Raw genomic sequence first — 25,514 nt, 5'->3', positions numbered from 1 at the left:
TTGAATTGAGTCACCAGCTGCTTGCTAACGTTACTTGCTAACTAACTCTGGTAAACATAGCTTGCACATGGACTGTAGTGATAACAGTTATATGTGCAGGCACCACAGATTGGGAAGGTCGGCTCATAAAAACTAACACTCTGATTAATAGCGGATGGGTCGCAGGTGGAGAAGTTAAACTTTATTAATGAGGGGAATATTAATTACACTCTCTGAAAGGTGAGCAGTGCAGAGCTGTAGTCGTCGGGCAAATTGCTGACTCACAATTAAGAGAACAAACAACAGGGAATGTTAAGAAATACAGACACTAATTTGGGTTATCAGGAGCGGAAAATGGAAGCTCAGCAGGAAGCATATATCTAACTATCTAATGTAATTATAAGCTAACTGTCTCTGTCTGCCTGTTCTTTGCAAATCTGTTCACAGATCACTTTTCTGTTTGGTTTTTCTGTAGCCTATTGATTTGAATGCAAATAGAATCCAACTATTAATTTTTTTATTTGCCTTTACTTACTATAGAAGATATTTAAAAAGTAAAGAAATAGCATTTTTAAATTTCAGACATTTTACATTTACTTTAAAATGGCTAAAATTGTTCATTTGGGAGAGTTCTAGGGACGTAGTGAATAAAGTTCATCCATTCATTATCTATACTGCTTGGTGAACATGTGAAGTCCACACAGACAGGGATTCGAACCAGGGACCTTCTTCCTGCATACCACCATATTGCGTGAATACATTTAGTATGAAACATTTGATTAAAGTGTAGATTAGGTAGAAATGGATTCATCCATCTTCAAAATTGACAATATAAAATAACTGTATAACAAGTCACAATAAAAATGATATTGTTTGCCTATTTTCCAGGCTTTAATATAGACCAGCAGATTAGATACATTTGACTGATTGTTAGCAGGGAAATTCAGATACTTAGAATGTCTGTCTGTCGAGTACCAATAAACTGCTGCACTCAACAGCCACATCTCAGGTTATGGAGACAGTGCTGATGGAACTCAATGCACATACACTGTAGGTATTTGCTGTCATATATTTACTTCCACAGATTTCCCCAAAAAGTTTGTTATTTCTGTTATCTTGCTCTTCACACAGTGTTTTAAAGCTCTGAAGACAGTCATCCCCAGCAGTGACATAGCCGTTCATCTTGCTGCTCACAGCTCAAAGCTCCGTGCGTTATCCTCCAAGCTCCCCTCATGTCTGAGGTTTCAGAAAGATTCCATGGATCATTGACACGAGATCAGAGAGTCACAGTGCTATTGCGCATTGGTACAGTCATTGCAGGAATAGTTGTTGGCCATCTGCAGCTGATTCTTTCTTGTCTCACTGGCATGAGGAGCCTCTCTGTGCAACAACACTTACTTCCAAGACAGTGCTTTTAAATTCTTGGGTTGTACTGTAAAGCAGGAGCTGTGAATGATTTATGCGGTGCTGGGGCGTCCTGGTCAGTCAAACTGGAGATGAAAATGTTTCTGTGTTTGTATAGATTCATGTCCTAAGTCATGCTGTGCTGCTGCTGATGCTGCAGGTTGCTTCTTATTTCTGAGTCTGAGGTGGAAGCATTTTCAGTCCTTCTTTCACTTTCAGCATGGTCCCTTAGAGGGAATCTAAGATGATAAACTCGGCCCAATTTGCAACTGTTACCACAGGAGTAAGCTGTAACTTTTGCCATTGACCTGTTGTCTCTCGAGGAGTTGTATCATGAAGGTTGACATTACCAGATGTCGACATTGCCAGATGTTACTTCAGCTCAAGTCCTTTGTTGCCTTTATCTGACAAAAGCAGGCGAAGGTGCACAGTGCTACTTTCATATCGGGAATGGGACTCAGTAGAGCACAAACCTCCACCAAGGCCCAACAGTCTCCTTAAATTCAATCAAGCTGCAGCAAATTGCCCACACTCGAATAACAGGCTCCTAAATATGTTTTTATCTTCAGTAATCAAGATTCATGTATGATTCCCTGAGACTATAGTAAAAATGTCAAAAAACATCTCACAATGTTAAAGATAGTGACCGAAAATACCTGGATCCGCCCTCTTATCCAGATGCATGTTACAATTTAATGGGTTTTTCTTGGCCCATGTCCCATCCTTTCACCTTTTCATTGAAATTCTTTCAGTAGTTTTCGCCGGATGCTGCTGAGAAATCCAACCAACCATGCAAACAACCAATGGGGGGGTGGAAAAACAATGTCCTTGACGGATGTAAACATTTAAAAATCAGGAAATATTTTAGTCTTTTTACTAAAGGGCTGAAATCTTTAACATGTAATGTATATGTCTACATAAAATGTCTAATTGCGCCCCCTCATCAAACTGGAATGCTATGAACCTTTCAGTTTATGTCAGACACGTGATGTGAGAGTGGGTCCTTATACTCTACTAACTTTCCAGGATGTAATTCAGATAAATATATCTTGAGCCCAGAACCCAGAAAGCAAGAGTGTGGGAAAGCTGTCTAATGATCCTCCTTTGTGTTCCTCGCGGAATACCTAGGATCATTTCTGTAATTGCAGATTACACATTTCCAGTTTACATTTTGTTGAAAAATGGTTCTATCCTCTTTATCTTCTGGTTTTAATAGAAACGTATTTAGATCTGCTTCAAACCTGTGGGACACCGTAAATGAGGTTCAAATGAGGTATGAATTTTAATGCTGTTTTAGAGATGTGCTGCAGTCATGCAGCTCAGTGGCAGGCTGTGTCTTTAGTCGAAGAAACTGTAGATTGTTGTTGGCAAGGAATGGATCTTATTTAAAGATAATGTGGCTTAGTGGTGCAGGGTGTCTTCCATAAAGGTTAAGCTTCCGCTAATACACAATCAATTATTAAAATCCCTGTATGGGATAATGAAAGCAGCCAGGAGCCACAGGATGATTTAGGTTTTCATCCCTATAACATCACAATAACTTGTTAAATCAATACTAACATACTTATTAAATGAAATGAAGAATTAAAGGTTGTATTAAAGTAGCATTCCAATAGAAAGTCAATGATAGTGGCTTTAAATTTAGTATTTTTCCAGCCTGGTATTAAAACCTGGTCACTTTTACATGTTTCCTTGCTGAAAACGTTTGATTTTCTGTGGTATTTGACGCTCTCTGACTTGGCAGTGTAGTGAATTAACTGGTTAAGAAAGCAAACCTTTCTTTGTGTGTCTTATTGTCCTTGTACAAATCTCTACAACAAACACAAATGGTGCTATTTTTATAACATGATGTACAGCGCAAGAGAGAGGAAAGAAAGAGTGGCCTGATTTGGACCAGAATTGGTGTATCCTTTTTAAATCCTAACCTATGGTGGCCCCTAACAACAGAACACATGTACGAGAGAGAAAGCACAGACATTAAGGGTTGATTGATTGATTCAATTTAGATAAGCAGCAGCATTACAAATTCTTCTGCCCACCAATCAGGAGTTATTTACCTAACTTAACAATTTATTTTCAGAGGAAGAAAATGGCAATTTAGGTTTGTAAGACATGGCCAGTTTATCCAGATAATGCCGATCTGGAAAGCGGCTCAGCCTTCGGGTGGAGATTGCCGTGTCACCTCGGCAGCTTCCAGTCCAGCTCCTTTGATTCCCCATTGGTCATTGTCTGCCATCATCCCGGTGAGATCAGTTTTTAAACCCACCACTCCCCGTAGCATCCTGGAGGAATTCAACTTGTGGTTCTCCCTGTTTATGTAATTTCATATTTGTAGCATTCCTGGATTTAAAGGCACATTTACCTTAATGTTTGTGCTTTCTCTTTTGTATGGACTCTGTCCTCAGGGGCCTCTGTAATAATCTTGATCAGGAATGTATACTGGCTGCAACTGCCTCCACAATCCTCTGTTGTGAAAAAACAGGAACTATTAAAGCACTGTATATATTTCAGCCATGTTAATATGCTGCAGAGTCAGAGGAACACGCTGTTTTTGTTTTTATTACAGATAATAAAATTTCCCTGTTCGGCTCTGATGAGTATGTTGACTCTAGTTTCTTCCCGTATACATATTTAATTAAAACTCTGTTTTATTATGTTGGGTAAAAATGGGCAACAAGCAGTGGCTCTCAATTAGACATTATTTGTAGTAAAAATGTTCTTAGTGCTATTTTCATCCCGGTCTGTAGATTTATGTTTTTCAAGAACATTCTATGTGTTTGTTTAAATAATAATGACCGGTAGAGGATTTGTTAATTCTTTTTACTGGGGTTGCTTGTTTCATGAATGCGCAGAGCAAAAGCGGTACCTTCCGAGTTCATGCTGCATCTTGCTTGTCTGCTGAAAACAGTACAATCTTAATGGATATTTTTACTGTTACCAAAACGGGGAGGATTTTTCCCGGTGCTACTGATAGTCAGTCAATGTGTTTGTGTGGGAGAAAGAGGGAGAGCGAGGCAAAGAACACAGCCCTTTCTTTTGGATGCCATTTGGTTTCAACTGTTCAGCAGTCTAGATGTTCACCCTGCTCACAAGAATCGACAAGTTATTGATTTCCCTTTATCCCCCCTATTATTACTCATTATGACTGTACACGTTTAAACGAACAGGAAACTACGGTTGGTGACAGAATCATATCATCCAGCTGCAACCAACCAATGGGCACAAGGATCGTGAAACTCAATACAGGCCTGTTAGTATTGATCTTGATAATGGACTTTGATGGTGAACACAATACGGAGAACATAACTCTCGTTCACTCTGTAATGTCATGTTTGTCATAAGGTCTGACTATGGGGGCTTGTGAATACCCACGCATAAAAGATGCTAGCTCTTCTTTTGTGCACCCACCACATCTGAAGGTGCTCCCAGTGTTATTTGTACTGAATAACTGTTTCAATCAGCCACCAAGTTAACATTTCATTCAAAATCATTTTCCATAATTCACATCTAAGGCCATAGCTACTTTTTTTTCTTGAACCACTCTACAATGTTATTATAGAAATAGCTTATCTCTTGCTCAGTTTTTAAAGAAAAGGCTGACAGCTGCCTGTCAAGCCCTCGCACTTTGCACATTAAGACTGGTGGGAGATTGAAAAGGTCTGTAATGCAGAAGTAAAACCACTTCCCACCTCCTCTGAACCACATCCAACATACATTTTCTCTGTATATAATTTTTTTCAACATCCATCTTTTTGAACAGCTAGGACATGACATTATGATATGCTGTTCATACTCTGAGCTGAATGGTCATATATTACTGTCATGATTCAATATAGGCACAGCATTGCTGTTCTTGTTATTATGTTTTAGGTGTCCTCAGCTTGCAATGCTTGTGATTGAAACTCCATACAATAATTTTTTTCTTGGACGCACGTTAAAGGAGTGTAACGCAGAGCTTCTATTTGTATCTAGTTGGGTCAAACCTGTCTGTATATTCAGAGTAAAATGACTAAAATAAAATTATTTTAGAAATTGTGTAATCTCTGCCATTCTCTGCATTATATTGTTTTCTGTCACCATTCACAATGTGTTAACAAAACAAGCATGCATATTTTACCATTAATCTGAATTATTTTACTACTACTACTACTACTAATAGCTCACTATATAGCTCATTATATCAGACCTATGTTACTTTGAACTTGAGTTCACCTAAGTTTTTTTTAAGCCCAATAGCATTTTAATTTTTTCATGATCCACCTCCTCTTGCAAGTGCAAGGTTTTGCCGTAGCTGAAGTGTGAGTATGGAACCGCGGAGCCGATCATCAGGGAGGCATAAATGATTTAATGTGTATGTTGCCATAATTCGAGAGCACCACCCTCTCCTGTTATCATTATGTTTCCATCATTCACAGAATAATCTTCACAAATTCTTTTAAAGCCTGCGAGCAGTGAAGGCAGTTTTTTATTTCTCTCAGATGCTCACGGGCTCAGTAAAGAGCCTAATTGCAGCTGCCAAAACATTGTGTGCACACTCGATCCCAGAGTAGGTACTTGCTCCCTTTCATGCTACACTCTCCATAAACAGCCATGCAGTGAGTGACAAATTGTGTTCTATCATCTCCATTTTCTGCTCATCAGCGTGTGCCAGCACTTGTGAGTGACATCAGTTATCTTATTGGCGAGCACGCAGAGCTGGCTCATTTGCAGTGCACACGGGTGCCTGTCAGATCTGGGTCAGACATTGTTTGTAAATAAAACACTTTTTTTTCATCTTTGCTCGTACCTGACAGAAAGAGTCGACCACGGCACAGATATGCATTCGTCTCGGCCACCACAGCATTTTGCCTTATTATTTCCAGCCTGCTGTCTGTGGGCTCATGCATACAAACCAGACAAATAGGCCCTTACAGCAGTATTTAAAATCAAGAAACCAGCGTGGGGAGGTGTAACGGCTGTCATGAGACCAGTGCACTTCCCCTGTATCCACGCTTGCAAAGTGAACCGGATCAATATGAGGTTAAAGTTTAATCCCATGGAACACCCATCAATCAATACAGGAAGTCGCCCGTTTGAGTGCCTTCCCTCCACACGGAACCATAATTCTCCGTCACAGATGCCGGGCTGGTCTCCTCTCTCATCTTCTCCACTCTCCTCTCCTCTCTATCCATGGCTGCACTCTGATAATCCAGATGGCGACGGACTCAGCATCCGGTCTCTCACACAGCTTCCCTCCATTGTCCCGAGCCCTTATCACTCGGCACAATGCTGGTGCCTTCTTAAAGCACAAAGCGCCAACTTGTTTCCCCCTCGTCTCACAAAATGTGAACTTTGAGCTGCGATGCAGTGCAGATAGACTCGACCCATTTCATGGCAGATACTTCAGAGGTTTAAAAAAGCATTTTTGTCATGTTGTGTGTGTGTGTGTGTACATGAGGCTACTTGTGTCTATCAGTACATGTCTTGGTTTTGTTTCATGCCTAAATTGGAACTTGTGTTTAAGAATTGCTGAATCTTGTGGGCAGGTTTTGTAAACGTTTAATTGTGTAAGCTGTTTTTTTGATAAACCAAAGAAATGAAATGAATGTTCCCTTTTCAATTTCATCAAAAAAACGAACGTGCATCCCCGCTGTCTGCTACCATCTCTCCCCCCCCCCCCCCCCCCACAGCTCTGGATTGATAACGTCACACATGCATATTGATTTTCAGCACATTAATCAACACAGTAGTTCATCACGTAGCATTGGCTCATTGTTTTTGAATATGTAGATAGCACAGTGTGACATTGCCGTGCATGTCTGGGCTATTAGTGCCTCTGACAGTGTTGATGGGTTTGGAAAGGTCAGTGAACAAAGTGAACATAATGTTCTGACATTTAAAACTGTGAGACAGGGAAAGATAATAATAATGTTTTTGATCACTAAGAATACACGTTTTTTTTTCTTTTTGCATGAACTAAGCTTTGTCTCCGGATCTGCAAATCATGAAGTCAGAACTTACGTCTCCAAGCTCGAGTCTGGACTGTCAGTGCACTGGCTTGTGCTGGTTGACCTGTTGTGGTTTTGTTGAAAGACTTTGTTTGGGACTATAAGCAATGTCTTAATCTCGCCTTGATCTATGAATATGCAATTCTGCATATTGAGCAAAGAGTAAAATTTACATATTTGATATGCAAGGCTGCTTTGAACTGGCATCTGGGGATCAAACAGAACATACAGTGTTATTGTTGTTGTCAGGTTGCACCATATATTGGACAGTGAATAGATCAACATATTCTAGTCCATTCATTTTCAAAACAAATACACCCCTCCCTTGAAGACGCAGTCAGACACTGATGTGCGGTTGCAGTTGCACCACCGGTGTCCGTGACTCGGTGCTGCCCACACAGAGAACGTTGTGTGTGTTTGCTGCTCCCGGTTGAAACGATTTACTGATGTTTTTGCGAATCTTTGCCCTTTCATTATTTTGTTATCTTCTCTGAGTTAGCTGTAGTCTGTGGTACCATCCCTTGATAGTAGGCATTATCTCGAGGTGGAGCAGGTGATGGTACCACATGTTTTATTAAAGATCTGCGCACAAGTATGAATACCCCTGTTGCTGATTGGCTGATGCAGTGTTGGGCTGTTCAAGTCATCCAGTTTTTTTCAGCATACACACAGAAGTTACAGCAAGTGGACCATGAGGCAATATTTGCAGAATTTGACAAATAGTATGTTGAATTAATATCAGTATTTTTACTGAGAAAACCACAGAAGCTACTTTATCTCACAAGTCAAACTCCCAAACTCTATTTCCAGCTCTTCTGTTTTCCCATGTCACACAACCTCCTCTCTTCTCCTCCCTTTCTCCGGCACGCTGGAACATTTTGACTTTTTTTTTGCACAACCCCAGACCACCACTTTCACAAAGGAACAGAACATCATCACCTCTTATCACAAGAACCAGAATTTTAATTTCACCCATGGTTCCCCTCTCATCCACATTTTTCACCTGCTGTATAATTGGCTTTTCTTTTTTTTACCCATTTCAGCATCTGTGGTCATCTTCTACATGCCAGGCAGGTATCAACTCCTCTACCCCACTTACACACACACACACACACACACACACACACACACACACACACACACACACACACACACACACACAGATAAATGCACACAGCTCTCGGTACATTAAAAGTTATTTTCCAGCAGGACACTTGTGGCTTCAGGGTCCAGGTGTGTCTGGAGCTGCTGACCCGTGTTATCAGCCTGCGTCAGAAGCCAGGCCTCCTCAAAATTAATCCTGACGCCGTCACGCCATCGCTCCCTCGCCAACGCTGATGGCTCCCTCTCTGGGCGACAATCCCTTCTGGTTCCTCAGCAGCTGGTACTCAGACACGCTCACCTGCTTACCCCCAGTCCCACGAGGCGCTCTTATCAACAGGAGAAGTGAGACACAGTGACCAGGATTATAGCCAGTGCTGCGTTAATTATAAGCTTTTTTAATGAAGGGGAGGTAGGGGCTGGGAGGCCAGGTGGAACAGCCACACAAAAACAAATCCGATTATCCAGAAACGGTTTGTTTCTCTTTCAAGCTCTCCATCGCTCTCATTCTGTCTTTTGTGGAATAATTTCCCAGCTCTGCTTCAGAAGGCAGAGACTTTTTAGTTTTTTTTTGCGGTGCCTCTTTTTCTGCAAATCCCTTTTTTCCTCTGTTTTGCAGATGCTGCTGCGGCTTCTAAAGGGGATGCAGTTACTTTGTTTTGACTGACGCTGAAGTACCTCAAACATAACCAATTAAAATTAGGATGAGAGATGTCCTTTCACCTTAAGCAGCGGTTAACACTTTTAGTTTTTCTCCACCGAGACTTATTGAACATGTTCACACCAATAAATTGAAAAAGGCTTAGCATCTCACAGCTTTTGATCTGCTGCTTTTCAGAGCTGATTTAACACTCTCTGATATCCCATTCATGCCTTTAATACATTATTTATTAAAACGTGTTCACTGAGACTTATGTGGCTAACAACACAATGCTCTGTATCTTTGTTTTAGGCATCGCATCAATTAACGTCCTTTTTCCTCCGAAGCCCAATGATTCACTTTGAACAGGGACCTGTGTGAGCGAGTAAACGGTGCATAAATATCTAACAATGAAATTAAACACCTTTTAATGCGTCTAAATCGGCTTTGATACATGGAGGTGCTCGCTGTTATACATCAGGGTCTCTTAACAGTGAAGCGCATCAATTTATCTCTGAGAAAGCGCGCCTGTCTCTGACCGACTCAGGATTGTTTTGATAAACATGTGAGGCTGAGCCGCAATCGATCCCACGCCGCAGCGATTCTGATTCTGGACGAGATGACTCTGAGCGGCGTATAACACCAGCTTGTGTATTATCACATCTGTCGGCTTCATATTTGCCCTGGTTTGGATTTTCTTACTTTCTCCTCAGATCTTAATCGTTTACCATGAAATGCTGTGAATGTGATGGTTTAGGATTTAGCAGATTGCGACTCATATTAAAAAATATGCTTAAGTGTAACTGAAGTAAAGATTTCCCCTCTGTAATGGTATTTGATGTAACTAATTTGATTAAGAGATTCTCTGCCGAGTGTCCATATTTACATCCTGGTGCCTTTTTTCTTTTTTTTTTCCTTTCCCTTTTTCAAATTTACCCTGTCTGATCACATTTGCTTTGTAATTAATCACCGCAATTCAGCAATCTTCTAAAGACGCGTGTGCTTCCAGGCCTGATAATTTAATAGCAGAAACGGAGAAAGAGAAAGAAAATGACACAATATAGAGATTAAAGGATTTGAAGCCAATTCCCGGTTTCTGTGGGGGGGGGAGACGGATATTCAGGAGCAGATGGATGGAATCATTTAACTGATCTTTTTGTGGTGAAGGCTGGGTGAGCACTGCTGACTTAAAACTCTCTCTTGCCGTTATCAATGCTGTGACCCTGTCAGACCGCTTAACTGGCCGTACCAGGGCACCTACAGCACGGGGGGGGAGGGGAGGCAAGGCAAAAAGAGCCATAGTATGTTCGGGACCACAACGATAAACATGCAGCTGATTGAGTTCACAACCCTGGCTTCAGGAACAGCAGCTGGGCCTGCCAGACTGTTTGAGGTGCTGGCAGAGTAGAGATACCTCTCTCTTTCAGAAAACAGCCACATGCAACATCTTACCTGTCTGGGAAAGATTTCTGGAAGCGTTACAAACTATATGGCCTGTTTTACTGATGAGCTGTGTTTGATGTTTGGCTGCTGTGGTGTAGGGGAAAACCTGGTTTATGATAAATGGCAGATTTGAGTCTATAAAGGCTACTCAGGAAATGGTCGTAGCTCTAAAATAAGTTTTTTGACAACCAATGAATGGTAAGAAAAAGTTCAACATCCACCAACTTGAACAGATTCCCTTAATTTTATGCTATAATAATTTGACTAATTTAAATTCAAAATATCAGCCAAACATCCAGGTCTGGACCTCCCACAATGATCCCGGTAGCAGCACATGAAGAAATATAAATTTAAATTTTGCTGTGATCTGTGTACAGTTTGTAAGTAACATTACATTTCGTCATATCAGTGTCTGGTCAATATAATATTCTAAGCTGGGCTATAATGTTAGGATCTTGTTGGATTTTTTTTTTTTTTACCAATCTTTGAGCCCTTTGATGAATTAGCCTCTGGGGGCAACTGCCATTATTTTGGGTCTTCCAGTGAAACGATATCTGGGCCAAGACGTCTTTCATTTGTCACGGTTTAGTGTTTGACTAGTTTCTTTAAACACATGAGTAGAACATTTCTCCACTCTAAACACAAGCTGTTCTGTGTTAGTTTTTGTACGTGTTACTTTTTGGAATTGGTTCAGAAGACATTTGAACTCATCTATACTACAGCTATCTGCATATGAATGTAGATAAATTAAAAAGCGGATAGCCGATGCATTTCGGTCAATGTGTTCCTCTTCTTTAACTCTCCACATGGACTGTTGAAAACAATGCAACTAGGAACGAGACCTGAAGGCTTCCGGCCCCAAAATCTTGTCTCTTTACTTTCTTCATATTCACATGCAGATTCTTTGATGTCAACATATCGATGTCTCTAGAGCAAACACTAGGGTCGTAGGGTTTTTGGCTGTGGGACTGGAGGATAACACCAAGCCTGGTGTGTTAACCAACCAAGGAAGGTGAAGCATCTGATAGATTGAGGTTGGCAGACAATTGTTTAAGACAGTCTGAAGCAAAGTGGTGGACCAACCGACCAACCATCCCGAGAGCCACGCTACCATGCCTCACACATGTGTCAGCCTGCGGGGGGATACTTCAAATTATACTTTTAGTTTCATCATAAAAGTCTCTGAAGCGTCTGTGCAAACAATTTATCCTAATTTCTTAAAAGCTGTTTGCTTTACAGTAGCGAACAAGATTTACAGCACTATCAAACGAATGCGGCAATCCTCAAGAGGTGAGAAAACACTAAGAGGTACCACACACTGACTGTAATCAAAGTGTAAAGCTGAGATTGAATACAGATTAAATGAATAGCATGTTCCCAATTGATTTTTCTTCATCCACCAGGAGCCCCCTTTCTTCCTTTCTATTTGTTGGCTTTTACTTCGTTGCCAGCGGCTCCAAGGATGAGCTCATTTGAGCCACAATGGGAAAAGTAGGGCAAAGGACTTAAACGCCTTGGGAAATAAGGTCTGGGTCACTGGGGTTTTCTGAGGTTGGTGTAGCTGGGAAGGTCAATAAGGGAGTAGGGGGCCACTGAGGAGGATGGGGACACAAAGGCAGGAGGTGTTAATAGACTGTGGGTTTTTTTCTGTGAGAGCTCTCAGAACAGGCCTGGCTGCCGGGTTGACAGGTAATCACTGAATGTCATAGGAGAACAAAACCTGGAGCTGCAACCCTCGGACCGCGCTCTTGTCTTTGGTATCACTGTCAGAATGTGTCACAGGCAGTGACAAACCATCACTGTAAGCCTCGCAGGTTTACGTGAAATTCACAAACAACATCCAACGCGATGCACGAGTGACGTCGCCCTTTTTCTCTTTATAACTTGAGCAAGTCTAAAGTTGAGAAACACGACAACCCTTCTTTATGTACAGAAACCCCCCCGCCCCCCGCCCCCCTGAGATGAATGCTGTAATGAATATGACAGAGCAGATGAATGGATTATAAATCACAGCAAAGTCATGCATCTGGACCAATGTGTGCTAATAGCGTATACATTGAAAGGACGCTGCCGGGAGGTCATGCATCTTGATGAAGCCTCCCTGCATCTACACACTGTCATTCATTCATGTTAGTGTGTAGCTGCGGAGCCCGATGCACAATGCGCAGCTGTGTAATAAATATAATCTTGAGAATGTCATTACATAAAGATTTTTTTTTTTGTACCCTGCAGCAGTATCGGATGTTTATGTAGTGTCTCTTTGTCTTTCTTCTTCTACCTCAGACCCAGTATCCCGGCCTGACTCCTGCGCTAACCCCGCACGGAACGTCAGTGGGTAGGCACTTGACTGAGACAGTGCCCGGGAGTTAATACCAGTCGGTGCTGCCGGAGGTGTGACACAATCCCGGCCCTCTACACTTTGATTCACACAGGATTAAGCTACTGCATGATGCTTCAGGCGGAAGACCTGGCGCTGCTGATTTACCATCCCTGTCAGACTTAAAGCCTCCTCTGCCCTGCTCCTGTCTTCTGGGGAAAAAAGGAAAAAAAAAAAAAAATAGTGAGAAGCATCAGCCACTGCACCAACCAGATCACCCAAAGGGATGACTGGCTGTCATCTTGCTCAGGTACAGTGCATATTGCAAATCAAGCAGTGATGGGTGTGATGTATTAAAGTGTGATTGCAGTTGTTTATGAAGATGATCAACCCTTTTAAGTATAAGGAAAGTCTGGCTCAAGCAAAGCAGCAAAAACAAGATCTTAGTCATGGTAGATAAAACACTGTCATTGATGGGTGGTCTGCGTTGGGATGCAAATTGAGTTCCTACATTAGTGTCCAGACCTCCGCGCCATTACATTCTGCCTGACAACATATAGGGTAGAGGTGTTCCAATACCACTTTCCCCTCCTGATACCAATACCTGGTCGATACTGAGTACCAATCTGATACGAGTGCATTTAAAAGAATAACAACTGCTATAATGTATTTGACATCTTTATGTTACAAACCCTGTATGGATGTGATGATTGCTATCATTGTTGTATGGTCTAACTCAGGTTAAACCCTTTGAAAAACAAATGTCAGGAAGGAATGTCATTGAACTTCTTTTACTATTTAGTCTCACAGTCATAACTGAAAAAGCACAAATAATGAACAACATCGAGGAACACACAACTATTACCTCCTTTAAATATCTTGAAACTGAAGTCTTGCATATACCCTACATGTTGCTGTTTTACTTGTGGGACTTTCCAGTGTAAAATATTGCCTGATAGCAGACATTAGCGCTCAACTATCCAGAAATCACATCTTATTTCCCGCTTTAAAAGAAGTGCTTCCCAGTGGCAGTATACTTTAAAGAGGTGGTATGAGATCAGCACTTAGATTTGTGTACTCGCCAGTGCCCAACTTGGTATTTTTGGCAGTATGAGACATTTCCGACGCTGATATTAGAATCCGAACCTCTGGAATATAGAACTCATAGAACCTGTTGATCTGTCCTCAAGTATTAGTTATTTTTCAATGAGCAGTGCCCAGTAAATTCATGATCATCAGCCCCAAGAGGCTCGACCTTTAAAAAATGATAAATGTGGTTCATTGTATGAGTCTGAGCCGTCACCGTCTGTTCAGCCAGTCAAACCGAGAAGACGTCTTTGTTACAGGTCTGAATAGAGTAATGCACATTGTGCCAAAAGAATTCAGGAAGAAAATGAAGATGGACAGACATATTCTTAAATATGAGCCTGTACGGTGACAGCTGAATGCAGCTGCTCCCACAGGCCTGAGATCAAAGAAATACAGAAAAAAGAAGTGTTGTGCGTTGAATTTCTGATTATTTCAGCGCCGTCATGGTCATTCCTGCCAATGAAAACATCTGCAAAAAATCTGCCTGTTTGGATATCCGTTTTTTACATTGCCAAACCCAATCAAAAACAATTACATGCCCCACAATGTGGGGGAGAATACTTGCAGCTGCGGTAACCTGAATACACTGGATGCAGTAACACAAAGAAGAGCGCAGGGATGCAAGCAGGAATTTAAGCTGAGAATGTGACGGGAGACTTAGCCGGTTGGCGACATGATTGCATGGAAATCCAGGGGAGAGGGCTGCAGCTCTGCTAAACGGGCTGCGATCAAAGGCCTTTGTTTCCATTTCAGACAGAACTGGGTGTTGGGCTTATTTAAAGAGAGTACGGGGGGATCGCCTGGTGATTGTTCGGAGTCTTGGCGCACCAAATTAGCTTTTGACATTCATTTGGAAAGATCTAATCAAACATTAATTATTGTGACCACCTGCGAAAGGGGGGGGGGCTGTGAAGTGCCGCTCATCTGCTCCCTTATGATAGCTGCGGGGTCCTCACTCTCTCCAGAGAGCGAGCCCCAGACGAGGACCGCAGGAGACAGGGAGGCAGATTGCATTCCATCAGATCATGGAGTATCTAATAGGATGCACAGCAGCATCTGAGCCACGCTGCTGTTTGCCAGGTTTCCTGTGGCCGCTGAGAACCTGGCACGATTCCTTTGACCCAGATATTTAGCAGCTTTAAGAGCTTTCCCTTTTTTTTTTTTTTTTTGTGGAAGATTTTCAGGACAGTCAGTGTTCTTCGTCTGCAGGGAGCCACAGACTGGCTGAGCCCGAGTCTGAGCTGTGCGAGCGCAATTGTCACCAATTCTTCAAACTGAGAGGCTTGAAGAAAAGCAACCATTCATCTGACTTTTTTTTATTGCAAACCCATCTAACACAAGGGGAAGATGCCTGTGGGTCATTCGCTTGCCTTCATCATCTCTGTTCACGAGCGTGTTTTTCACTCAGTTGTGACATGTTCCGTCACCCGATGGAGAGCGCTGCTTGTCCCATGAATAGTCAAATTAGACTGGCTGGAGGGGGGATGTAATCTGGGTGCAGTCAGGTATGGCTTCCAGAGCAGTTCCAGCCCGAGAGGTTGGCTAGTAATCAGCAGCCAGAGGTGTCTAATTGGCATATGGCTGCGTGAGCGCCGACTCTGCTCATTCACCCAAACAGAATACATTTCCTGGCCAACAAAAAAAATGCAAGACAAAGGCAGCTTAAAAAAAAACATCCATCCTATTCAAAGTGGATGAGTTCTTTAACATGGAGAGAGGACACTTCAAGCTATTGTTATTCCATGGGTTGGCACATTTGAAACGCCTGTGCTGGTACAGTTTGTGTGAGCCCCGTTGCTGCAGATATACAGCAGGACATTCATGCAAGAGTTGTATTTTTTAATGCCAAACCTGTTTGTTTTTGGACTGAATGCAAAAGCTGCTCTAACGCTAAGGAGACCAAAGTTTGACTATAGAATAACACATCAAACCTGGAAGGAAAATTGGACAGTCCATCAAAAAGCGGGCATCTGGCAGCGCACTTCTGGGCACCGAGCCATCTTCACCCTCGCAATGCTTCCTCATTAAACAAAATTTGCCCCCCACCAAAAAACGCAGCTAAAGTGGCAAAGTCAAAATCTAATTTGCCTGAATGAAATCAGGCAATACTAATTCAGCACTCAGCATGTGTAAATAATCTTACATCTCAAATGGCTGCCCCGTAGTTAATCTACCATCAGATGCGATGTTTATTTATCAACACAAAATGCGACGCAGTGTAACGTTAAAAGAAAAATAAATTAAAAGATTTTTATTTTGCCATCATGCAGAGACATGATGTTCATGATCAAATTCAATAAATCCGTCACCCGACGAGTGTATCACGGATCCCAACTTCCATCTTTCACAAACTTTTTCCACTTCTTTAATTTGCTTTCCTTTTCTTCTTTTATGCTTTTCATGTTTTTCATTTTCTGCTGAATTAAGTGTTACAGTCATAAGTTTCACTGTGTATCAAGGAGTGTGTTTTGGTTTTGCGACCAGTTCCGCAGTTGCCCGATGACGAACTGCAGGGAGCGCTCTGTGGGATGATAAAGACAATAATAACAAGTCTCACAATAACCGAAGTGCTACGTCGCTGCAAAATTAGTTTTGGGAAAATGAATCACGACAGTCCCGAACGCTAAACACCAGTCTCTCAAAGCATCAGGTGTTTCAAATTCAATTCCATATTCATTAATTTTGCTGTTGGTGCAACACAATTAGAGGCCTGGTGAATCCTGGACTAATCCCTAACACTCCTAGGACATGAATCACTGCAGGAGGAGATATGAATAAATGAGCTGCAATAAAAAGGTACTAATACCCCGTATTACTCCAAGCTTAAAGTCTTTCATTCCTTCAATACATGTTTCCACGTCCACCTTGGGAGGCTGAGACGCTCGAGCCTCTCTGATTAATTATTTTTGGTCTATGAGGGAGAAGAAGCGCGCATGGTATCACACCAGTATGCTGGATACAAAATTTAAAAAAAGACGACTAGGAGACTATGACAGTATTCGTTTGTGATGCATGGCTGAAGGTGACAGTGAATGTCATGTTTCTGGGCAGGACTTTTCTTTTTACACAGCGGCCTTTCCCCATTTTTGAAGCGTTACACACACACACACACACACACACTCTCCCTTCTCTTGTGTCTGAGCATCTATGTGAGTGAGTTACTGATGAATCAAACGTTCTCCCCCACAGGAGTAAGAGAGGAAGCAATGGGCTGGACTATGATTCTAAAAGATGACTTTGGGGTCATTGCCTGGACGCGACGAGCTGGGAGCTACCTGGGCCTCTTCCTCCTCTTGTCCCTCTTCTTCAGTCCAGTCCAGTCAGACGTTGTGTTTCATAGGGAGCATCAGTTCTCATGGAAAGCAGGTAAAAATGCTCTTCTTCTTCACCATGAATGTGTCGGTCACTATTTAAATTCTCCACCTACAACGCAAAACTCTCTCATCCCTGTTGCATAGTAGCAGTCAATTCCATACAGATAAATATGCCCTGTGCGCTTTGTTGTTCAACATTTATCAGCTTTATGAAATAATACTTTTCATCCCATTTCAGATGTGGGTATTTAACAAAACACATCTCTTTGAACCTGCTAAAGACCCCTCTAATGAAAAAGAGGCTTTAACTAGAGTTTAACCGATCTGTTGGTTAAAAATCTGTTTTTTAAACGTCAAGGCTCCATATTGTTTCACCGGAGCATATCGCTGATAATCTTCATTTTCCCTTATAAGGGGCATCAGGGGAGAAGAAGGTGTAGCTAATTATCATGCAACCTCAGGTACTGAAGTCAGAGCTTCTTTTTAACATTAGCAACACATTATCCGCTGTTTGATAACGTAGAGCTCTGATATATTGATTTGTAAGCAACCATTTACAATCTGCTCATCTCCTTCATCCATGGTTTCCAGTTCCAACACTCTTGCCTAAATTACTCCTTTATTAGTACTTGTCATTATGTAGAACAACAAGCTGCGGTTTGTGTGGTTTATGAGCCGAGTCCGAGCTGCAGGTGAGCGAAGGGTGGACTTAGATGAAGGACTTATTTGCATATTCATAGACCATGAAGTCACGGATTCATGGAAAGGAAACACAAGTCTAAATATGTAATCTTCTAGAACAGATAAGCCGTTTTTAGTTCGATCAATTCCAGGAAAGAAACTTTAGGATTTGTACAGGTAGATATGCTGCAGGCACATTCAGTCCAATATGCAGACTGTGCACACACACACCACAGTCAGCTACTCATTACTGCTTCATATTGTAGGAGGAAAACTAATGTAAGTAATCCTCTTCTTTCTGACACATTGTTGGGGAGCATAAACCTCGCGCTGCTATTGGACGTCTTTAAGCCAGTGCGATGGCGGTTAGTATAATAATACCTCCTCTCTGACGGACTGTCCGTCCTCAGCCCTGCGGTGACAAGCAGGGAGAGGATTTTTACCATAATGATGTGTATGCTGTGGTAATGTCAAACAGTTAATGAGACATTGTTGCACTGTAAATAATCATGTCGTGGTATATGCTCTGCTGGGGATTTATGGCCCCAGTTACTACTGTCTGAGAGGGTTTTAATGAACAGGGGGCTGCACACTATTCTTATTTTCTTCCGTGAATACTGAGTCTAATGTACTGCATATATTTTTTTTACATGCTTCAAATACCTTTCTATGCTTCCGTGTGGTATTGTAAATGCAAACAACATTATTTGTGAGTGAATCACCTTTGGAAAGCTGTGTTGAAATATGATGTTCCACTAGAAAGGGAGTTTGAGGTAATCTCACGATTCATCCTTCACTCGCTTCACAAATTCAATTGAAAACGCATTTCCAAGGCAGCGTGAGGAGGAAAACTTGGCCTTCCCACTCAAAAGCCCCACTCGCTGTGCGATTAGCACTTTCATTTCTCACTCCGTGGTTGGGTAATGACACTGCCCAAGTGATAAAGAGATTGATTAATTTCACTTGAAAGAGCGTATGTTCAAAAGGGATGTAGCCGGGACACCAAGTGTGAGGATTTGACATCCTGGCGGGGCTAAGAACGCTTATGCGTTGTTGCTTAGCTGGAAATGAAAACCACTTCAAAAACAAGAAAGGAAATCTCAAACTTAACACACCCCACCTGCAAATATGTCCTCTTAGTGTCGGCCTAACTGAGGGACTGTCACAACTGGCATCGCAATCTTCTGGAGTTAAATCCAACAACCCAAGAACAGCTAGTTGTGGAATAAAACATGTTGTGTTACGAGGATGTATTCGGTGTAGTTTGGTTTAAATGAGTAAACGCTCCTCGGGGCCATACATCTGTCTCCTGTAAGTCTTCTACGCACCAGCTCCAGGCTTTATGTCACAAGTCTGACTATCACGTTCATGTGGGCAAATATTGATTTAACTTCCCTGAGTTAAATCACATGATACGTTTGAATACTTAATTAGGCTGACATGCTCCCTTTCAATTTTGGACTTGTCAGTGGAGGGAAGATGTGCTGTAAATTATGCACAGCCACCCTATTGTGTTTCTATCTAGGCCAGCAGCATTGTGGGGTAAATCTTTTTTGTGAGCAAGTTCCCAGAGCTGTGGCTAAGCTGGGAGTCTCTGGCTCCGACTGAGAGCTGGAGTCATCTAAGCCTGACCTTCATCAGTGTCTTGGAGAGCAGAATGCAGCACTGTAACGCTGCAGTTAATGGGACTATTATTTAACTCTTTACAGTGAATATTCAAAGACGATCTCCCGTCAAACAGCTGCACTTGGCCTTTTTAACAGCCAGTTACACATTTGCCATTAACTCGGAGCACACGGAAGAGCTGAGCATCAGAATAGATGATGAGATGATAATATGAGGTTGTGAAGGGCTGAGGTTCGGAGCAGTCGGCCATTTGTTAATTTTTTACAAGGGGGCGATGGTCACTTGGAATTTTTTACCCATTTAAATTGTGACACAAGGAACTTTGAAAATAGAAAGAGAACAGAGTCAAGTTAGTTTTGACCTTGATTCTAAATGGTTCTCATTAATGCCTTATTATTTCTGCCAAGAAGGTTATGTATATTAGGGTTCTTTGTCTGTTAGTTAGCAGCATTACTCATAAACTACTGGACTAATTACCACAGAACTTAGTGGAAGGATTTGGCAACATTGTGAGATAACGTTTTTGGACGTTTCACCATTTCTCAGAGAATAATGCATCTTGATGAAAAACATCAGGTATATTGAGCGGACGGATATGTGTACAATTTCTTGTTGCTTGATTGATTCTTAAGGGGACTGTCAGGCCTTGGCAGAGGTATGCGATCTTCTGAGTGTTAATTAGTTAGGGGATTGTTTTCACCCCTATGTGTTTATTAGTGTGTGTGTGTGTGTGTGCGTGTGCGTGTGTGTGTGTGTGTACACATGCAAAATAACTCAACAGTGTATTGATTTTTATCAAACTTGCTGTGAATATTACGTTGGAGGGTATCTCCAGATGATCGGTCAGGGTTGGGGTGAGGGGTCTGACAACCCTGCAGTGGAGAACTGTGCGGTGCTGCGTGAATGTGCACAGCAAACGTTGTATCTACCGAATTAATACTGAATTCTGACTGCATGAAGAGGGCCGTAACATCTTTTATGGATGTTATAACAGCCACTGACGTAGGTAGGATTTGTCCTAGTGCTGCTGATGGTCAATTAGACTGTGAAAGCAAGGGAGAGATGGTAAATGGTCTGTATTATAGTACTTTTCTAGTCTTGATGACCTCTCAAAGTTCTTTACAGTACTGTTTTTTCACATACACACGTTAATACAGTGTATTTATGTGCAGCACCTTTCTCTATGAGAAGGGGCACTTTTTAGAGTTCAGTCTCTTGCCCAAGGACACAAAGAGTGTTGTCCTATTCTTGCCTCTGACCACATCTCTCGTCTGACCTCCTCCTGTTTTGCTTCGCAGGAGCAGGTGGTTTTAACTTTTAAAAATAAAGTGCTTCATAGGAAGCTGAACACACAAATTCTGTGGAGGAATTGACATATCAGGGGGATGGATTTTGGGACCCCTTTTTATTTTTTCCTCAAATGCTGAAGCTAGCAATTAGTTACACTGCAGAGCACAGAGTGATTTGTTATGTTCGGGGTGTGGTTTGTTTTATGCCATTACAATAAAGTTAATGTACTACTGTGGATTGCAAATAGCTTGTATGTTTATAGGAGATTGTTAAGGACATAACGGCAGGAAAGTAAAAGTTTTCAGGCCTGGTGTAGCTCTTTGTTTCTCCATTTTGTCTTTTGAATTTCAAAGGATCATAAACTGTACGGTCCTGTTAGCTTCAGGATGCTGATGTCTGCTAAAACAGGCTTTTTAAATTGGATTTATTTTGCCCTCCGGAAGCACCTGCATTTAAACATGACAGCCAGACACAGTGCTCATCCGGTGTCAGCTTTACACCACTGCAGGAGTAAGATCTTCTCTCCCAGGTTTTCATTTGTCATCTTTGAGATGAGCGTGTTTTTCCTTCTCTGTATAAATCTTTAAAAATGTTAGGACTCACCAATCAGAAGCCCCAAAGTTATATGCGGGCATAGTTTAACAAACAGTAAAAGTGCTGCTTTATCCTTAGATACAAGTGAGAGTTTCTCCCTGATGGTTTGTAATGCACATCAAAGCCTATTATTTTGAAAAACTAAAAAGTCTCAAAACACCTTTGTTGTCCTTTTTTTGACAAGGGGATCTTATTATTTCAGGAAAGTGAGTATTCATCTCTGAGGAGAAATATGTAATATTCTTAAACATAATACATTAGAGGCTGTGTCCAGTCACAAGAGTACAGCACTGTGATTACAGGAATGTAACTGTATCTGTTCAGTGACTATGTATCCCCGTTTGTTTTCTTGTTTTATTCATATTCCTTAATTTTGTGGCTATGAAAACATTATTTTGTGCATCGTTGCCTGGAGTCCTCAGGAGAATTGAAAAATTAAGCTGTCGACGGTTCATCTAAATTATGTGAGAACTTTGAGCCTCACGAATCAGCAGAGGGGCAATGATTTTCAAAAGATTGAGAAATCAATAAAGGTTTTCCTTAATGAGCGGGATCACAGCTCCTGCTGGATTATTCCGGGGGCTTACGGGACCCCGTCCTGCCCGAGGCCCCTAGGAGACTGTAAGAAAAAAAAAAGTGAACTAATATGCACAGTGACAGGCAGGCATTTCATTTCGGGGGTCAGAGTGGATTTAAATGCAATGTCGCCACAGTGTTGCACCATCAAAGCTCAAATCAAACATCCCTGCTGGAGCTGGGAGCTTCTGTTGTTTCTGAAAAATAAGCTCAAAGGAGCGAGTGTGCTGGCATCTCACAATTCATCAAGTAACACTGAATAATTTACAGCACACTTTTGCTTTAGCAAAAAGACAATCAATCACATTAGGTAAATGGAAATTTCCAACCAGTTAGACAAGAACTTGTTATCCCCATACTAGTCTGCTGCAAAGATAAACACAGCAGCCTGTCAGCTGTTGCTTTTAACATCAATGTTGTGCGACATGAATGATTGAGCTGTTTTATAAAGGAAGTGGAAAGGACAGTGGTGACGGAGGAACAATCAAGGAAACCAATGAGTTCCTTTCTCTTGGGATCAAGAATTTGCTCAGTAATTGTTCGGTACAGAGGTAGTCGGTGTACGTGCTCACTGAAACGTGAGACTCTTAACGAAGCTACGGAACACAAACAATAAATCATAAATTAAGGTCTAATGTAAGTGATGCATTAAAAACTCTTCACAGAAGTGATCCGCTGACAAGTGACACGTCCAGAAAATGAGGAGGAAGTCAGAGACTGTTTACATGCGCTGTCTTAATGTGATTAATTACATGGGGCTGGACTCCGATTGAGGGTGGCATATCTGAAGTGAACACTCACTTTTCCCTTCCTCTCGGCATAAGTCTGACTTTTACGAAGAGCCTATGTTTCATCTCCGAGCAGCCACCCTATTATTTACATTCCTCCCTATTCTGACACTGGATCGAAAAGGATCTTGACACGGCTATGAGTGATGCTTCCTCACATCTCTCCTCGAGCAACACTATTCCATACACTGAGCTTTTTGCTACAAAGGCCACGGGCGCAACATTAGCAATCAAAATTTGCAAACACACTGCCCTCTCTCCGTTTCGTCCTCCATCCACTTTAAGCAGACATTTTTTTCTCACCTCAAAAAGATGCTTTGCGGAGATGCTCTCAAAACTCGGTCTGAAAATGTCACTCTCACGTTGTCGTGTGAGTGGTTTATTAAAACTCTGCAGACAGAAATTGGGGCAGAAATGCGAAGAAGCAAACTTTTGTGTTTCCTCCAAACACTCTTTGTGATCACAGCGTGGTTTTGATGATTGTTGTTGTCAGACACACTTGCTGCGATGAGGCAGTGATTCGGTGGAGGACAGTCTGAGGGTAGCACATCACGTGTATTTAAATGCCTGAGTGTAAAGTGCATCTTCATATGGACCCGTTTTGCATGAAGTAAATTAGCCCTTACCAAAGAGTGTGTATAAAGATGGACGACAAGTCAAATCAGTGTTTCCCACAGAATTGATTACATTTATGGTGGTAACGGGGGGGAGTTGCACTTAGGTGAAAGGTAACTCTCACTTGCAACAGAATCTGAGTACACAGACTAAGGGCACATTCACACTTACACAAATGCAAAGCGAATACCATGGGTCGAAGTTCTACAAAGTTGAAATCAATGCGAAGACAAGCTATGATTATCCTCGCCACAGGAAGCAAATGTTTAAATCCTCTCCTTGCTCTCACAGATACAGAGTGTTCAAAAGGCGAAGGTTTGCCTCTGAAATATTCGTATATGTGAACATTCCCTTAAGAGTGAAAGATAAGTTCTTGCGTGAGAGAAAGAACTGAATTGCAGGCCACAACTGCAGCTGAAAATATGAGGCCTGTCTGCGAGGACAGTAAAACACGTTGGACCATAGCGGTCAGCGAGCACTGCACACACCAAGTTACAGATCTCTTATGTTATGAGAAGTGTAAAATGTGTGTTTGTTCATTATGAAATGGGATCAAAAGTCATGATTGACAGATGAGACTGACTCTTGATTGGTCGAATGCATGTATCGGCGGGACCTCCATTCTATGTCTCCACTATGATCATTACATTAAGTCAGAATCTGTGCCACTATTTCTATTCATGGAAACATAATTTACAAACTGAACAGCTGAAGCAGTGTAGATTATATACCTGTAACACCACCCACACACACAGTCGCCTACCCAGTACTGGACTTAAAATGACCCATGCATTACAGTAATCAGACCAAAGGACAAGGCAGAACTCATTTTACACAATTTGTCATTCAAACACAGCTGCCCCATTAAACCAGGGCACTCTAAGAAAAGTTGTAAGCAGTGTTTGCAGACACACACACGCACTCGCACGCACACGCACACTCACACACACACAGCTTCTTCAGCAACAGAAATCAATCGACAACAAAAAACACTTAAAGTGGTTAAGAAGAGAGATTTAAATAAATAACTTATTTTATACAATAATGATGTTAGTGAGTATTTTAATGAAGATAATAAATATTTTGCAATCCAGCACCACCTGCGGCCCAGAGCACATCATAAACAAGGCTAATGAATCAACAACGTCACCAGACCTGGAACATCTGTTCCGATTCCCACTGATGGGACGTCCCATCTGGCTACTTACCTAAAATACTCCCCCCCCCCCGAGTTTCCCTGCTGCTGTCAAAACAGGAGTTAACTCAACTCAACTTGAGATAAGTTCAGTGCACTTATTGTATTAACTCCAATGAATAATAGTTACAGTGACAAACATGCTGCAGACAATTTGTTTCCAAGTTACCATGCACAAACTCTGTGTGTGGGGCGTCTCATTGGTCACTTGCAGTACAACCATAGATGGATATGAAGATGGACGACATGACAGTTTCCCAACAGTGAAGCCAGAGCGTCCCCACCTGGTGGCTGGGTGCAGTACAGCTCATGAACCCTCCCTCCTCCATGTTAATGGAAGGGAGATGGACCAAACTACGAAGTCAAAACACATATCAAATACATTTTTCTCAAAGATGGATGCTGTTGTTTTATGCCATTCTCATCATACCAGTATAGGTCCTAGTTTTAATTTTTCCAAAGTGTTTGGTTTTAATTACTCATTACTGGATGCTGTCAAACGTGGTGAAACATCATGATTGACAGCTGAGATTGACTCGATTGGTTGAGAGCACGTATTGTCGGGACCTCACTGACACGGCTCTTTCCCTCGATCGCTTCTGGCTCCGAATGTGCAAGATGTTAGTGTTCATATTCAAGATATTTAAGCTTCGTGGGAGGAAGTGGAGTCATGCTATCCATCTTTATATACAGTCTGTGTTCTCAACAAGTTAATTAAATTCAACTACATTTTGTACAATAGTTTCTGAAGTGGTCTGTGTGGAAATTTTAAATTAAATGAATTCCTGAGTGATGTTTTACTGTGTAGCCGACACAGTTCCCCTTTCTCTTTTTATCCAGCTGTTCCAGCTGACTTCATCCCCACTAAAACCATA

General features: G+C 41.8%; 1 protein-coding gene across 3 annotated transcripts in view; it reads left to right on the top strand.

Annotated features, from left to right (window-relative positions):
• The window catches only part of thsd7ba (thrombospondin, type I, domain containing 7Ba), a 196,417-nt gene that overhangs the window by 29,422 nt on the left and 141,481 nt on the right, over positions 1–25,514 (top strand). For all 3 annotated transcript variants that reach the window (XR_004612496.1, XM_034574128.1, XM_034574127.1), the window contains exons 3-4: positions 12,838–13,181; positions 17,150–17,326. Coding sequence is in view for 2 of the 3 variants with exons in the window: in XM_034574128.1 (XP_034430019.1) it covers positions 17,167–17,326 (160 nt within the window). In the remaining variant the exon portion in view is untranslated. The remainder of the gene's footprint in view (positions 1–12,837; positions 13,182–17,149; positions 17,327–25,514) is intronic.

The sequence above is a fragment of the Hippoglossus hippoglossus genome, chromosome 21 (genome assembly GCF_009819705.1).
Source record: "Hippoglossus hippoglossus isolate fHipHip1 chromosome 21, fHipHip1.pri, whole genome shotgun sequence".
In the NCBI taxonomy this organism is placed as follows: domain Eukaryota; kingdom Metazoa; phylum Chordata; class Actinopteri; order Pleuronectiformes; family Pleuronectidae; genus Hippoglossus; species Hippoglossus hippoglossus.
The sequence above is the reverse complement of the archived record's forward strand: the minus strand, read 5'-3'. Positions and strand labels throughout refer to the sequence as shown.